Below are 14620 nucleotides of genomic sequence, written 5' to 3'. Positions count from 1 at the left end.
TTCTTCCACAGTAGCAACAAAGCAGTCAAAGATGATATCCAGTTAATGCATGCTTTAGAAGACCCTAATATTGCTTCTAGTTCTCTAATGTAATGGCTATGAACCACCGCCACAGACGCAAACAAAGAGCTGCTTCGTTCCCAACATTTCTAAAATGAGAAACACACCTAGGTGTTTGTGGGCAGAATCATTTCTACCTTTTCTTCCCCGTTAAACAATCCTGAGCTCCATTAACAAAAAGGGATAGACTGATAAAAGGGCCCATGTTCTCCATCTATCTTTTTTTTCTCAATCTTTCACTTCTTTTTTGCTTATCTATTCCTCTCATATTCAAACCATTAAAGTCAGCAAGGGTTTTTTTTTTTTTTTTTTTTTTTTTTTTTTTTCCTTTCCTCCCACCCTTACCCCCTCATTTCCCTTGTACTGTCCTGGTTTGCATTTTACTTTTTAAAAAAGATGCCTATCTGTATTCTAATGAGAAAGAAAAAAGGGGGGTATATATATTTAGGTGGCTAAAGAACTGGGAGGAATCTAGGAGGAGCTGGGGGAGGGGTGGTCATATTGTAGGAAAAAAACTATTTTAAATTTCAAAAAAGTGTCCACAATGTGACTTTATATGCATTGTTAAAAATAATCAAGCAGGAGCTGGAGAAATGGCTCAGTAGTTAAGAGCATTTTCTCCTCTTGCAGAGAACCCAAGTTGGGATCCCATCACCCACATGGTGGCTCACAACCATAACAACTCCAATTCCAGGGAATCTCATACTCTCTTCTATCCTCCCCAGGCACTAGACACACACATGGTAGACATGCATACATACAAACCACTCATACACATAAAATAAAAATGCATCTTTAAAATTTACAGGTGCTAGGTTAGGTGGTGGTAGAGTCCTAAGTATATTAACGTACAACATAAAAATGATAAAAGGCAGCCAGGCATGGTGGCGCACGTCTTTAATCCCAGCACTTGGGAGGGACAGGGCAGTTGGGTTACTGTGAGTTCGAGGCCAGCCTGGTCTACAAAATGAGTCCAGGACAGCCAAGGCTACACAAAGAAATCCTGTCTCACGTCCCCCAAAACAAAATCAAACCACCTTTCATAACCAATAGAACAATCTTATAAATATGATCTCTAATATAATTTGCAAATCTTGCCATATAGACTGAGCTACTTCATTTAGTAGCGAAGATCTCAAAGTCCAATTCTTCAGGAATTCCCAAGTATCTCCTGATTAACTGTATCATGAATGCTCAATACTTGTCATAGGGCTAAATTATGCTATGGATGGTTTCTGAAAAATGAAATATAAGCATTGTTTCAGTTTGCCATTTAATGAGAACTGCGATAAGGACTACAATTGATATAGCAGATCCGTATGTTCATGTATTTCTTGCCTGGAATCTGATCACGGTTTTTAGAAGTTTAGCATTCTGTGCATCAGTGTCAACTATTAGTTGAGTTGGACAGAGAAAACAAAGGAAATGTAAAAACTCCCCAGATAACATCAAACTTAGAACTTTCTATTTTGCTTGAATAATAACTTATTTCCAAGGCATTCTTTTCTTTTCTTTTCTTTTTTTGAGATAGGGTTTCTCTGTGTAGGCTTGGCTGTCCTGGACTTGCTTTGTAGACCTTGCTGGCCTCAAACTCACAGAGCTACGCCTGTCTCTGCTTCCTGAGTGCTGAGATTAAAAGTGTGCACCACCACCCCAGCTCTGCATTTAAAAAACTTGTTGTTGTTGTTGTTGTTGTTGTTATTATTAACATCCTGACTGCAGTTTCCTGTGCCTCCTCTCCTCCCAGTCTCCCTGCTCCCACACTCTATTTCTCTTCAGGAAAAGAGCAGGTCTTCCACGGATATCAACTAAACACTGCGTATCAAGTTGCTGTAAAAGTAGGTAGGCACCTTCCCTTGTCTTAAATGAGGCAACCCAGTGTAAGGAGAACAGTCCCAAGAGCTGGTAGAAGAGTCAGAGACAGCTCCTGCTCCCACTGCTATGAGTCCCACAAGAAGACCAAGCTACACAACTGTAACCTATATGTAGAAGGCCTAGGTCAGTCCTATGCAGGCTCCCTGGTTTTCAGTTTGTTCTCTGTGAGATTCCAAGGCATTCTTATGCTTAAAAAAGAACACAGATCAATAAAGTGAAAATAGAACATAGTGTTCAGAGGGTTTATTTGTTCTTGGTATCTAAGAAGAACATAGATATTGATGATCTTTTTATGCTAGGCCTCTGGCAGTATGAAGCAAACAAACAAACAAAAAAGGATAAACAACAACAACAAAACAAACATGTCATATAGCCAAACAAATGGAGCCAAAATTCTGGAGCCTTTTAGAAAGTTATTCCCCCCTCCCACCAGAAAAAACAAACAAACAAACAAACAAACAAACAAAAAACAAAAGCCCCAAACAAACCAGGGTTTCTCTGTATAGACTTAACTGTCTTGGACTTCCTTTGTAGACAAGGATGGCCTCAAACTCATAGAGCTCTGCCTGTCTGCCTCCAAAGTACTGGGATTACAGGCATGTGCCACTATGCTGGCAGAGACTCTATGAGTTCAAGGCTAGCCTGGTCTACAAAGTGTTGTGGGACAGCTAGGACTACAAGAGAAACCCTGTCTCAAAAAACCAGAAAGAGAAGAGAAGAGAAAAAGTTGGGCTGGAGAGATGGCTCAGAGGTTAAGAGCGCTGACTGTTCTTCCAGAGGTCATGAGGTCTATTACCAGCAACCACATGGTGGCTCACAACCATCTAGAATGTGACCTAATGCCCTACTCTGGCCTGTAGGTGTACATGAAGGCAGAGCACTGTATAGATAATAAATAAATAAATTAATAAAAAAAAAGATTAAAGAAAGTTATTTTTTCAAAACTTCTAAAACTAAAGTAGCCAAGATGTAAGTTAATTGGGGTAGTTGGATTTATTCTGTGAATACAATTTAATATACTGGAAGATGCCAAGGAAATCAGAGAGATACAGGAAAAACAACATGACCTAGGCCAGGCAGTGGTGGTGAATACCTTTAATCCCAGTACACAGGAAACAGAGACAGGTGGATCTCTGAGGTTCCTCGCCAGCCTGGTGGTCTACAGAGCGAGTTCCAGGACAGTTACTACACAGAGAAGCACTATCTTGAAAAAAATCAAACACCAAAACATAACAAAATAAAAACATGACCTTCTTAGACTGGAAATTAGGACACTGTTTTGATTCTGAAACTCCTCTGGTCTTATGACCTCGAGTATGTCACTTAATCCCAAGGCTCTTCTAAGAAACCAGGAGAATATACTAATTAAAAGCTTCATCATCATTATTATTATCATTATTCTTATTATTAAAAGCTTCTTAATCCCTAGTATAGGACAGCCAGGGCTGTTACACAGAGAAATCCTGTCTTGAAAAATATTAAAAAGCCCGGTGTGGTGGCACACACCTTTAATACCAGCATTCAGGGAAGCAGAGGAAGGCAAATCTCTGAGTTTGAGGCCAGCCTGATCTACAAAGCAAGTCCAGGACAGCCAAGGCTACACAGGGAAACCCTGCCTCAAAAAACAGAAACAAAACAAAACAAAAAGCCACTACAAAATAAAAACAAAACCAAGAACAATCACAGTTCTACTGGGAATATATTAAACTATACATTTATTTAGCTCAATAACAAATTACTTAAACTACAAGTGCTATTTTAGGCACTTAATCAACAACCAATTAAAGCCTCTCATGCCAGGCAGGTTTGCCATTGCCTTGAACTCCAACAGGCCGCTCTAATCTTGAGAAAGACCTTTAAAAAAGTAAACAAGTAGGACACATTCTGATGACTATTACAAAAGAAACAATCAGTTTGAAGACAGAATACTAAAGAGGATAATGATTTCAAGTAATGACTGGAAAAGAATTTTCTGAGATGATTTTTAGCTTTGATACATACGAACCCAAATGGCTTTTTACCTGCTATGGAACCGGACCAGCCTTAAATTACTAATCCTCCTGCCTCCACTGCCCAAATGCTAGGATTACAGACATTAGCTTTCTAGGTAATTTTTAAAGATAAGATCTAGGGACTGATACAACTAATGGAGACAGACTGTCCTGGACTTGCTTTGTAGGCTGGCCTCGAACTCGCAGCGATCGGCCTGCCTCTGCCTCCCAAGTGCTGGGATTAAAGGCGTGCACCACCGCCTGGCTGTTCTAGAAGCTTTAACATTTATTCATATAAAGACAATGAACTATGAAAGAAAACGTGAAGTACTAAACCAACCAAACAACAACAAATCACCAGTGTAGGTTTGTTTTAGTTTTTTGAGACAGGGTTTCTCTGTTTAGCCTTGGCTGTCGTAGAACTCAGAGATCTGCCAGCCTCTGCTTCACTGAGTACTGGGATTACTGGCATGAGCCACCAGTGTAGTTTAAAGTAGAAAATAAGACAAGGCTAGCAACTGACTTTGAAAGAAATGCAGGTGCTGGGCCTTATAGGCCATGGAAAGAGGTTTTGATTCTGAGCACAAAACCTATGAAGTGCTGATTTTAGGCATGATGGCAATTTATTATTTCAAAAAAAGACTCCTACTAGCTAGGCACAAGGGCAATCACAGCACTCAAGAATCAGAACTGCAATACTGCACAGACGCTGAGACAGGAGGCTCTTGAGTTACAGATGAGCTTGTGCTACCAAATGAAAAGACTGTGTCAAAAACCAGGGGCTGGAGAGATGGTTCAGCAGTAGAGACAATGGTTCTCAAGCTTCATAATCCTGTGACCCTTTAATACAGTTCTTCCTGTTGTGATGACCCCAACCATAAGGTTCTTTCCGCCCCCTCACCCCCCGTCACCCAAGACAGGGTTTCTTTATGTGGCCGTGGCTATCCTGGACTTGCTTTGTAGACCAGGCCTGCCTCGAACTCAGAGATCTGCCTGCCTCTGCCTCCCCAGTGCTGAGATCACAGGAGTGCACCACCATGCCCGGAAGAATGCCCAGATTTTAAGGGTGTCAGGACTTAATCTGAATAACTAAGTGGACGGTGATTTATATTTTACAGAAATAGAGAAGGCAAGAAATTGAGTTCTGCTTTAGAGATGCTAATGCTTGAAAATAAACACCAGGCTTCAAAGTACAGCCTTTGACTCAGTCGATCCTTAGTATTCATAAATCCTGTACTGATGATATTGCCCACTCACAAGAACTATAACCACAGAATCACTATCTGAGGTACTTTTGCAGTCATGCAGCCTGAGGGCACGCACAGATGTGTAAAAGAGTTGAGTTGTCTGCAAGTTGAGATGGCTCAGAGGTTAAGAGCACTGACTGCACTTCCAGAGGTCTCGAGTTCAATTCCCAGTAAGCACACGGTGGCTCACAACCACCTATAATGAAAGCTAATGCCCTCTTCTGATGAGTAGGCGTACATGCAGGCAGAACACTGTAAACATAATACACAAACAAATAAATCTAAAAAAGATTTGAGAAGCCAGACATGGCTGTGTACGCTTTAATCCCAGCCGTTGGGAGGCGGAGGCAGGCGGAGGCAGGCAGATTTCTGAATTCAAGGCCAGCCTAGTCTATAAGGTGAGTTCTAGGACTGCCGAGGATACACACAGAAACTCTGTCTTGAAAAACCAAAAAGTGTAAGCAAAAGTTAGTGCAAATCATAAAGTAGGGCAGTATCATTAAATTAGGGGAAAAAATGATTACAAAAGAACCATCCCATCATTAGAGTACTTTACTGGCTGTCAAAGACTGAAGCTTACAAAAGTAAAGTTAGACAAGGCAGCCATCTCCTCATGCAAAAATAGAAAGGTGGGCTTACATAGCTTATTATCTGATATAAAGATTAACACTTTGCTTGAATATCTTACTGAATTATGTATTTAATAGTTATTTTAAATGTTAAGTAAGGTAATAGAAGACAAAAAACTTTATTTTTAATTTTATTAATTTATTCAGATTACAACTCAATTGTTATCCCATCACTGTATCCTCCCATTCCTCCCTCCCTCCTGCTTTCACCCTATTCCCCTCCCCTAGGTCTGTGACCAAGGGGGACCTCCTCCCCCACTATATGGTCATAGGCTATCAAGTCTCATCTTGGTAGCCTGCTTATTCTTTTTTTGAGTGCCACCAGGCCTCCCCACCAAAGGGAGGTGAGGTGGTCAAATATGGAGCACCAGAGTTCATGTCAAAGTCAGTCCCCGCTCTCTACATAGGTGTGGAGAATGTCCTGTCCAACAAAAAACTTTTAAAAACTCACTTAGAGACACTCAAATTTACACTATAGCAAACCTTTATGAAAATTTCTACCATAATACATAACTTATCCACTAAAATGAACTTCCTTTAAAGTTAATTCTGCTTATGTGTTTCTAACTGACTCAAAGCGGAAGTACTAAAAACCATTCACCTAAGATCATACATCCTCCTAAACCATTACTCAGCTTAAAAGATCAAATGAACACATTTACCCACTTAAAACTTGAACTGAGGGCTGGAGAGATGGCTCAACGGTGAAGAGCACTGTCTGCTCTTCCAGGGGTCCTGAGTTCAATTCCTGGCAACCACATCTATACTGGGATCTGAAGTCCTCTTCTGGCATGTAGGTGTACATGCAGATAGAGCATTTATATATGTAAATAAATCTTTTAAAAAACTTGAAATGACTTGGTATCATGCAAAACACATAAAAGTGATTCCCCCCCCCCCCAAGACAGTGTTTCTCTGTGTAGCCTTGGCTGTTTTGGACTTGCTTTGTAGACCAAGATGGCCTCAAACTCACAGTGATCCAACTGTCTCTGCCTCCTGAGTGCTGAGATTAAAGGTGTGCGCCACCATGCCAAGCTAAGAATGATTTTTTAAAAAATGCCAATAAAAGAGAAAAAGAATGAAGGAAATAAAAAAAAGCCAGCAAGTGAAAAAGTACCTCTTCCTTTCAGTTTTAAAGATGGACAACCTGAAATTTTTACCTGAGACTGTAGGATAAAAAACAAATTGATATATTAAAAATATGTAGGTTGAAAAATATATTTAACATTAAAAAAAGGCTGAGCAGTGGAGGCACATGCCTTTAATCCCAATAGTCAGGAGGCGAGGCAGGTGGATCTCTGTGAGTTCAAGGCTAGCTTGTTCTACAAAGTGAGTTTAGGTCAGCCAAGGCTACAGAGAGAAACTTTGTCTTGAAAAACCAAAAACCAAACCCCAAAAAGGAAAGAAATACAGTGGTGGTAGCCTTTAATCCCAGCAGCTGGGAGGCAGAGGCAGAGGCAGGTAGATTTCTTGAGTTCAAGGCCAGCTTGGTCTCCAGAGTGAGTTTCATGATGGCCAGAGCTACACAGAGAAATCCCAAAACCCAAACCAAAAAACCAACAAAAACAATCCTCGCCCTCCCCTGCAAAAGCTCCTTGGTCTATCAACCACATTCCAGGGCATGCCCCATGCCTAGAAGTAGCTGGCCAGTACAAAACAGAATCATGGTTTTTGTGTACTTTTTGTTATTTGTCTTACTGGTTTTGTTTTTGAGAGTGCAGAAAATGAAAAAGAACATGAAGTTGGGTAGGTAGGGTGGTGGGAGGATCTAGGAGGTTGGGCAGGGTGAGGAACATATATAAAATTTTAAATAAAAATTATTAATTTATTAAGAAAAGAAAAGAAGGGGGTTGAAGAAGCAGTTTAGAACACGTGCTGTTCTTCCAGGGTGGTTCAATTCCCAATACTCATATGGTGGTTCACAACTCCCTCTTTTTGGTCTCCATGGGCACCAGGCACACATGTGGTGCATACTTACGTGCAGACAAAACACTCCAACACATAATAAAATGTTTAAGACAGAGGAGGTTGATTTTGGCATGTACATGTATGTTTACACAAACAGATACACATACATATTTTGAAAATAGGGATTGCATGATTTGTGAAAAACTAAGTAATGAAATAAAACAATAAAATTATACATAGGCAAAATATCCTGCAATACAGAATGCTCAAAGAAACTAGAGTTTGTATCACCGAGTCCACCCAAATAAGAGACTCAACTTAAGAAAAAAAATTGGGGGGCGGGGGAGGAACAGTGTGTTGCAAATTGAAGACATCCCTGCCTCTGCTTAAGCCTTAAGGTCACAGGCACAGCACCACTGTCTGCCTAGAGAGGTCTTCGTTGTTTTTTGTCTCACACCATAGTCCAAAATGGCCTGAACCTCAGTATGCATAGCCTTCATCTCACAGTATTTCTCCAGCCTCAGTGCTGAGATCACAAACATGAGCCATTCTAAGTAGCTTAAGAAAAAAGATCAGGTGGGCATGCTTTTAACCCCAGAACTCCAGGGGTAGAGGCAGGCGGATCTCTGTGAATTTGAGGCCATACCTGTCTACATGGTGAGTCCCAGGACAACCAGAGCAACACAGCGAGACCATGTCTCTAAAACAAACAAAAAGAAAGAAAAGAACACAAGTTCTTATAGTATGGACTTTATAGCTCCATTTTAGTGAGGGGTTTTAAACTAATCAGCTTGTTATGCATACAAATTCAAAAAGCTGGGCAGTGGTGCACACCTGTAGTGCCAAAACCTCAGGGCCAAGGTGAGGCTGGAGGACCACTTTTGCCCAGGGAGTTCAAGTTGAGCTTGGGTAACAGTCAGGTACAAGAAAGCTGAGTCCCTAGATGAAGCTCTAAAAAGCCCGAACTTTAAAGGACTGAAATACAACTCAGGAATACACAAATTTTAAGGGGCATTCAAATTGTTTCTACTGACAACACCTAGGAAAGAATTTAACTTCAGGGCTGGAGAGATGGCTCAGCGCTTAAGATCACTGTCTGCTCTTCCACAGGTCCTGAATTCAATTGCCAGCAACCACATGGTGGCTCACAACCATCTATGTGATGGCCTCTTCTGGCCTGCATGTGTACATGCAGATAGAACACTCAGGCATAAAATATATAAATCTTAAGGGAAAAAAAAAAAAAGAATTAAACTTCAGTGTTTTAACAAAGATCTTCAATTTAGACACATAGTAAGTCAAACAGATTAGGTTGGTGTCCCTGAGACCACAGTAGGCTGTACTGTTACTGTTTTGAATAAAGCCCTAAGTATCCATTGTAGAGGGATTCCAGAACTTTCAAGAATATCAAAATGTACAGATACCAAATACCTTATAAAATACAACAAGGTATTGGTATGTCACCTACACATATCCCCATACACTTGAAATAATCTTAGATTAATTATACTTAGTCCAAAGTAAACACTTTATATACAGTTGTTATGCTGTATAGGTCAGGGAATAATGACAAGGGAAAGTCTTTCTGTACCTAATTCAACACAGCTGCAGTTTTTAAAAACCACTGCTTTGGGGGAGAAGGGTTTTATATATCCCAGGGTAACATCAAGCTCCTTAGGTTGCATAGGGTGACCTTGAAAGTCTAATTCTCCTGTCTCTACTTTGAATGTTAGGACTATAGGCATATGCCAAGCCCCCAGTTTATGCAGTGCCGATCATCCAACCCAGGGATTCAGGCATGCCAAGTAAGCACTCTACCAACTTAGCAACATCAACCAGACCCTAAAAATAAATTTCTGATCCTTAGTTGGTTTAATCCATGAAAGCAGAACACACATAGGAGTGTACTGTATGTAGCTATCTTCTATGTAACTGGAATAAAGCTCCCTGGGGAAGTCACTGAGCTGTTTACTTTTCGGTCCCCTTCATAGTAAGACATAAAGCACTCTTTTTCCTACTTTCAACTTGTATCTAGGCCTTGTTTGTTTTTTCCTCCCCTAAGTAAAAATGCAGCATAGTACAAGGAATAAAATGAACAGGAAATAATGAAGTTTTTACTTAGCCCTGGAAAGCAGTATTTTCCTAACTGTGGGTGGTGGGTGTCAGGCCGAATAATCAAATCAGAAATTAATTTTGTGGTTCACAAACTGCATTAAAGAAAAATAAGTTTATGCCTGTGCTGTAATGTAAAACATATTTCTGAATTGCAGTCAAGTTTTAGAACTGCAGCTTCTCTTAATACATTCTTATTGTCCGATAAAGCTACTATTTCACCCAATTCGCATTCAGTGATATAATCTCAATTCCAGCTCCTCAAAGAGTTCTGTCAATCTTATTGCCCATATCCCCTTCCTTAACACAAATGAAAAGGAGGAGGAGCCAGATCCTAAGTCCCATGTACATTTTCCACAGTGAAGTGTGCTCCTCCTTCAGATGAGTCATCTGGTGTCATGATGTACTTCAAATGGACTCGTAGAGCACCTGTCCCTCTCAAGACCATGTGAAATTCTAACCGTTCGAAACAGGCTTTGAAATTTTCACAACCTGCCACAGTCCACACAGGCCTTAGTATTAATGAATGCAGTTTGTTTCAACATCACCTTTACTCTGAAGCTAAGTGTTCTGTTTTCATCAGAACATCACTTAACCCTTCGTGCTGTTCTAAGTGGATTCTGTTTTCTCTTCTCCTAACTCAAGGAAGTATTATACCAATACTTTTCTAGGTCTCCTATCTTCTATCTTTCTACTCAGCAAGCAAAACTGAATGCTTATGATATGAGTTGTCTGTCTTCTTTTTTGTATTGGTACTAACAATATTCTTTTTTGATGTGAATCCCAGCTTTTCAAACTAGAATTAGTCTCCACCCTCTAAATCAAACTAACACTGTATCCACACTTGGGGTACATGAACACAGACAGTATTTATGAATCTGTCTCCCATACTAGGCACCATGATTGACTTTAACTCTTGTATGCACACCTTACAACACCCATCAAACATACCAGAACACATTTCTACATAGTAAGAACCTGGTAGTGGCTTACTGAATTGTTCTGAAAAGGTGAAGAGTAATATTTAGATGATACAAAAGTAAGAGGTATTCCTTTTTCTTTTTTGAGACAGGGTTTCTCTATGTAGCCCTGGCTGTCCTGAAACTATGTAGACCAGGCTGGCCTCAAACTCAAGAGATATGCCACCTATATCTGGCTAATAGATATTTCTAATACTGCATATCTTTCTTTTCTTTTTTATTTTTGAGACAGGGTTTCTCTGTGTAGCACTGGCTGTCCTAGACTCGCTTTGTAGACCAGGCTGGCCTCGAACTCACAGCGATCCGCCACCACACCTGGCTCTGCATATCTTTCATATTACATAAAATATGTAAAACAGACTAGTAACACTATGGAGAAGTGGCAGCACAGAATACATAAGTATAACACTAAAGACTGATTAAAAAAAAAAAAAGACTACCTTTTTCATTTTCATATGTGGTTCAGCAAGCTTCTGCTTGAAACCTCGAAAACGTCGATATTCCAACCTGTCATTCCTCTTTATTTTACTAAAAACAAGTATTTCCACACTGTGCACTTACTACAGACTGCTTTGCTGAATTTGCCTTACCTTCTGCTCAGAGGGTCATATATCCCGAAGGAATATTGGACAGCCAGTTCCCTCTTGCCCAGCTCCTGTACTAGCCGCCGCTCCCCCCATGCCATATTCACCAGGCCAAGACAGGGCAACCATTTCCCTTTAACATTTCCAAGTGAGATGGAAGTATGGGCACGTTTAATCCTTTTTAAGCCAGAGTTTTTAGGTCACTGTATTTCCTACACTAGCTAAGGTCTCAGGTCTCACCGTGACTTGAGATAGACATCGCTCTCTCTCTCTTCCAGAACTTCCAACGTCCCATTAGCCTCCACATGCAGGCGACTTCCATAGGCCTCTAGGAAGGGTTTGCTGTTGGGGTGGCCAAGGTTTCCGGGCTCTGAGCTTGGGCACTTCTATTTATTATACCTACTCACAGAGTTAATTTCAAGGCAGGAAACGCGACTTTCCGACTTTCAAGGAACGTGTGCACTCATCACCTCGTCTTCGACTCTCGGCGTAAGCGCTCTCGCCTCCCTTGCCCACCCGGCTCCTCGCCCCCTACTCACTTTGGGCTTCTCAGGCAGCTTCTTCCGGCTCTTCTTCTTTTGCTCGTCGCTTCTCAGCGTCTTCGGCTGGGCTGGGTCCTCGGGGGCCGGCGCGGGCACGGCCGCCTCCTCCCGCTTGCGGGGCGGGCTCCTCCGCTTCTTGCGGGCGCCGGCGCAAGCCGCGGCCCAGCCGTAGCCCAGCAGGAAGAGCAGCAGCAGCCCGAGCGCGCCGGTGCCCACCAGGATCACCCAGCCCGGGTACCGCTTCGGCTCCAGCCCCAGGTCGAGGCCCAGCTCGGTGCGCAGGAAACCCAGGCCGGCCGAGAGCAACTCTCGCAGCCGGGCAGAGCCCTCCTCGGCCTGCTGGGCCAGCTCGTCCTGCCAGCTCCGCGCAGCCATCTTCCTTCCCGCCGGAGAGACGCGCGGGATGACGCCGGGGCGCACGGACGCCTCGGGGAGAGTCAGTCGTGGGAGGCTACCGAGGGCCGCGACACCTCAGGCTGAGCGCATCGCGGCCGCCCCTCGCGCTGGAGCGGGGTGGGATAGGCGGCCTCCGGCGCCGCGGGGAGGGGCCGAGGGCTCCCAGTGGCCCGAAGCCGGCCTCACGCCGCCGCGGCCGCCGGGAGGACACGGGGCGGCGGGGACTGAGTGTCTCCAGAGGCGGCCGCTAAGCGGCGTCGGGGCGCCAGCGCCAGGCCCCGCCGTCCTCCCCCGGCGGAACAATGGCGGCTCCGGCCGCGATCCACGCCGCGCGCGGAGGCCGGTCCGAGTCACGTGGGCGCGGTGGGCGGGGCCCGGGTCACGTGGTGCGGTGGGCGGGGCCGGCGGGCTCTGGTCTTTCGGGGGTCCCCTTGTGCCGCCGCGTGCTGCTGGTGGCGGGTGGCGACGCGGAGCTTGAGGAGCCGGAGATGGGGACCTGGCTGCGGCAGTCCTGCGGGCCGGGGCGCCCCGGGTGCGGGGAGGGGCTCAGGTGTAAGGCGTGCGCGGTCAAATCCATCCGGAGTGTGAGCAGGCTTTCCGCTCTTTCCTGCCGTGACGGTGCAGGGGACCTGCTTTTTCCTCCCTAGGTCGCGGGTCAGTTGGTGGAGTCTGGGGCCGCGAGCAGGTGTAATTCAGTTATTTCTTCCGGGCCGACTAGCATATTTAACATTTGCCGATATTCGGGTCCGCTCCCTCATTCACTCCTGCTGTCTGTTGTCAGGCTCCAGAATTAAAAACTTGGCTTTCGGCATGCTCGTGGGCGGCACTATTATTTTCTTTCTAATTTGTAGCCTTAATTGGAAATATTGAGAGGAAGCGCATTAGGTTGTATTTATATGCAGAGAAAGCTTCCGTGTGGCGTATTATTTTAAGCTTTTATACAACACAAAAGGAGTTGCAATTTTTTTGAATGCGTGTGTGGCCCTACAGTCAATGCAGTGTTAGAACGGGGAATGTGCTTGCTGAGCACATGGCAAGGCTCTGGCGTCGATTCCCAGCACCAAAAATAAATAAATGAGGTGCTTCTTCAGTTCTTAATTATAAAAATGCTTGGGGACTACCTTAGTATTTATATTTTTGATTTTGCTATAAGGAAACAGTGTCTATCATTAAATGATAATTATCATATAAGCAACTGAAGTAACTACAAACTAAAAACCTATTAATGTATTTTGACCTACTTTGCATCAGTGCTGTAGTGAGTATTAATTAATGGGTTTGTAGGTAACAAACTACTCTTGCTAAGCTTTATGCAGACTTAAAACAAAGGACTAAATCATAAAGGCCTCAACCTTGGAATGAGATTTGCACGAACTCTAAAAATTAACACATTGCGTTCATATTTTTGGAATAAGTTTTATAACCTCACCTGTTTATGTTGGTTCCAGACACAAAGGGTCATGATCTTCCTAAGTTCTGATCATTCTGGATTGTCACCCGTGGGTTTGTGAATTAGTCGGTTTACAGTCATTGTAGGTGGGCATGCTAGTCCCTTTACAGCCTACAAGGAAATGTGATTTAATACGATCATATCGTGTCTTGCTTTTTTCCTTCTGCTGTATTTGGTATCAGAGACATAATTGTTACCATATCTCCCCTTCTTCCTCCTTCCTCTGTGTATGTACATGTAATGCACTGTTTTCTTTTTCCCCTTCCTTCCTTCCTTCCTTCCTTCCTTCCTTCCTTCCTACCTTCCTTCCTTCCTTCTTCCTTCCTTCCTTCCTTCCTTCCCTTTTGTAGTTATCCTGGGGATTGAACTCAGATCCTTAAGCGTGGTAGACAAGCACTCTCCCACTGAACTGTATCTTTATCCCACCATGCATACATGCATGCATGCATACATTTGTTTGTTTGCTTGTTTGTTTTATTCCCCGAGAGAGGGTTTCTCTGTGTAGCCTTGGCTGTCCTGGACTCACTTTATAGGTCAGGCTGGCCTTGAACTCACAGAATTCCTCCTGTGGGTCAGTGGATCTCTGTGAGTTTGAGGCCAGCCTGGTCTACAAATGGAGTCCAAGACAACCAAGGCTACACAGAGAAGCCCTGTCTACAAAAACAAACAAACAAAAAAGTAAAATGTGCCTAAAACATTTTTTGAGACTTTCAGGGTTAGAAATGGGTGCTTTTTCTGAGAGTAACCCATTCAAGGGACTGTCACTCATAAATAAAAAGGAGCTATAAACTCATACAAGGGTATGAATGTATCAACAAATGCTGGGAGAAAGTACATAGTGTACCA

The 14620-nt window shown here is 43.1% G+C and overlaps 1 protein-coding gene across 4 annotated transcripts in view; it reads right to left on the bottom strand.

Moving 5' to 3' along the window:
* Window positions 1-12657, bottom strand: part of Mtdh (metadherin) — a 52470-nt gene extending 39813 nt beyond the window's left edge. The window contains exon 1 of one of the 4 annotated variants that reach the window (XM_051159452.1): window positions 11926-12657. In XM_051159452.1, coding sequence (XP_051015409.1) covers window positions 11926-12303 — 378 coding nt within the window. In that variant the 5' untranslated portion in view covers window positions 12304-12657. The remainder of the gene's footprint in view (window positions 1-11925) is intronic. The other 3 variants (XM_051159450.1, XM_051159453.1, XM_051159451.1) reach the window with 3 other exon arrangements.
* Window positions 12658-14620: the final 1963 nt, after the last annotated feature.

Source organism: Acomys russatus, chromosome 17 (genome assembly GCF_903995435.1).
Source record: "Acomys russatus chromosome 17, mAcoRus1.1, whole genome shotgun sequence".
Lineage (NCBI taxonomy): Eukaryota > Metazoa > Chordata > Mammalia > Rodentia > Muridae > Acomys > Acomys russatus.
The sequence above is the reverse complement of the archived record's forward strand: the minus strand, read 5'-3'. Positions and strand labels throughout refer to the sequence as shown.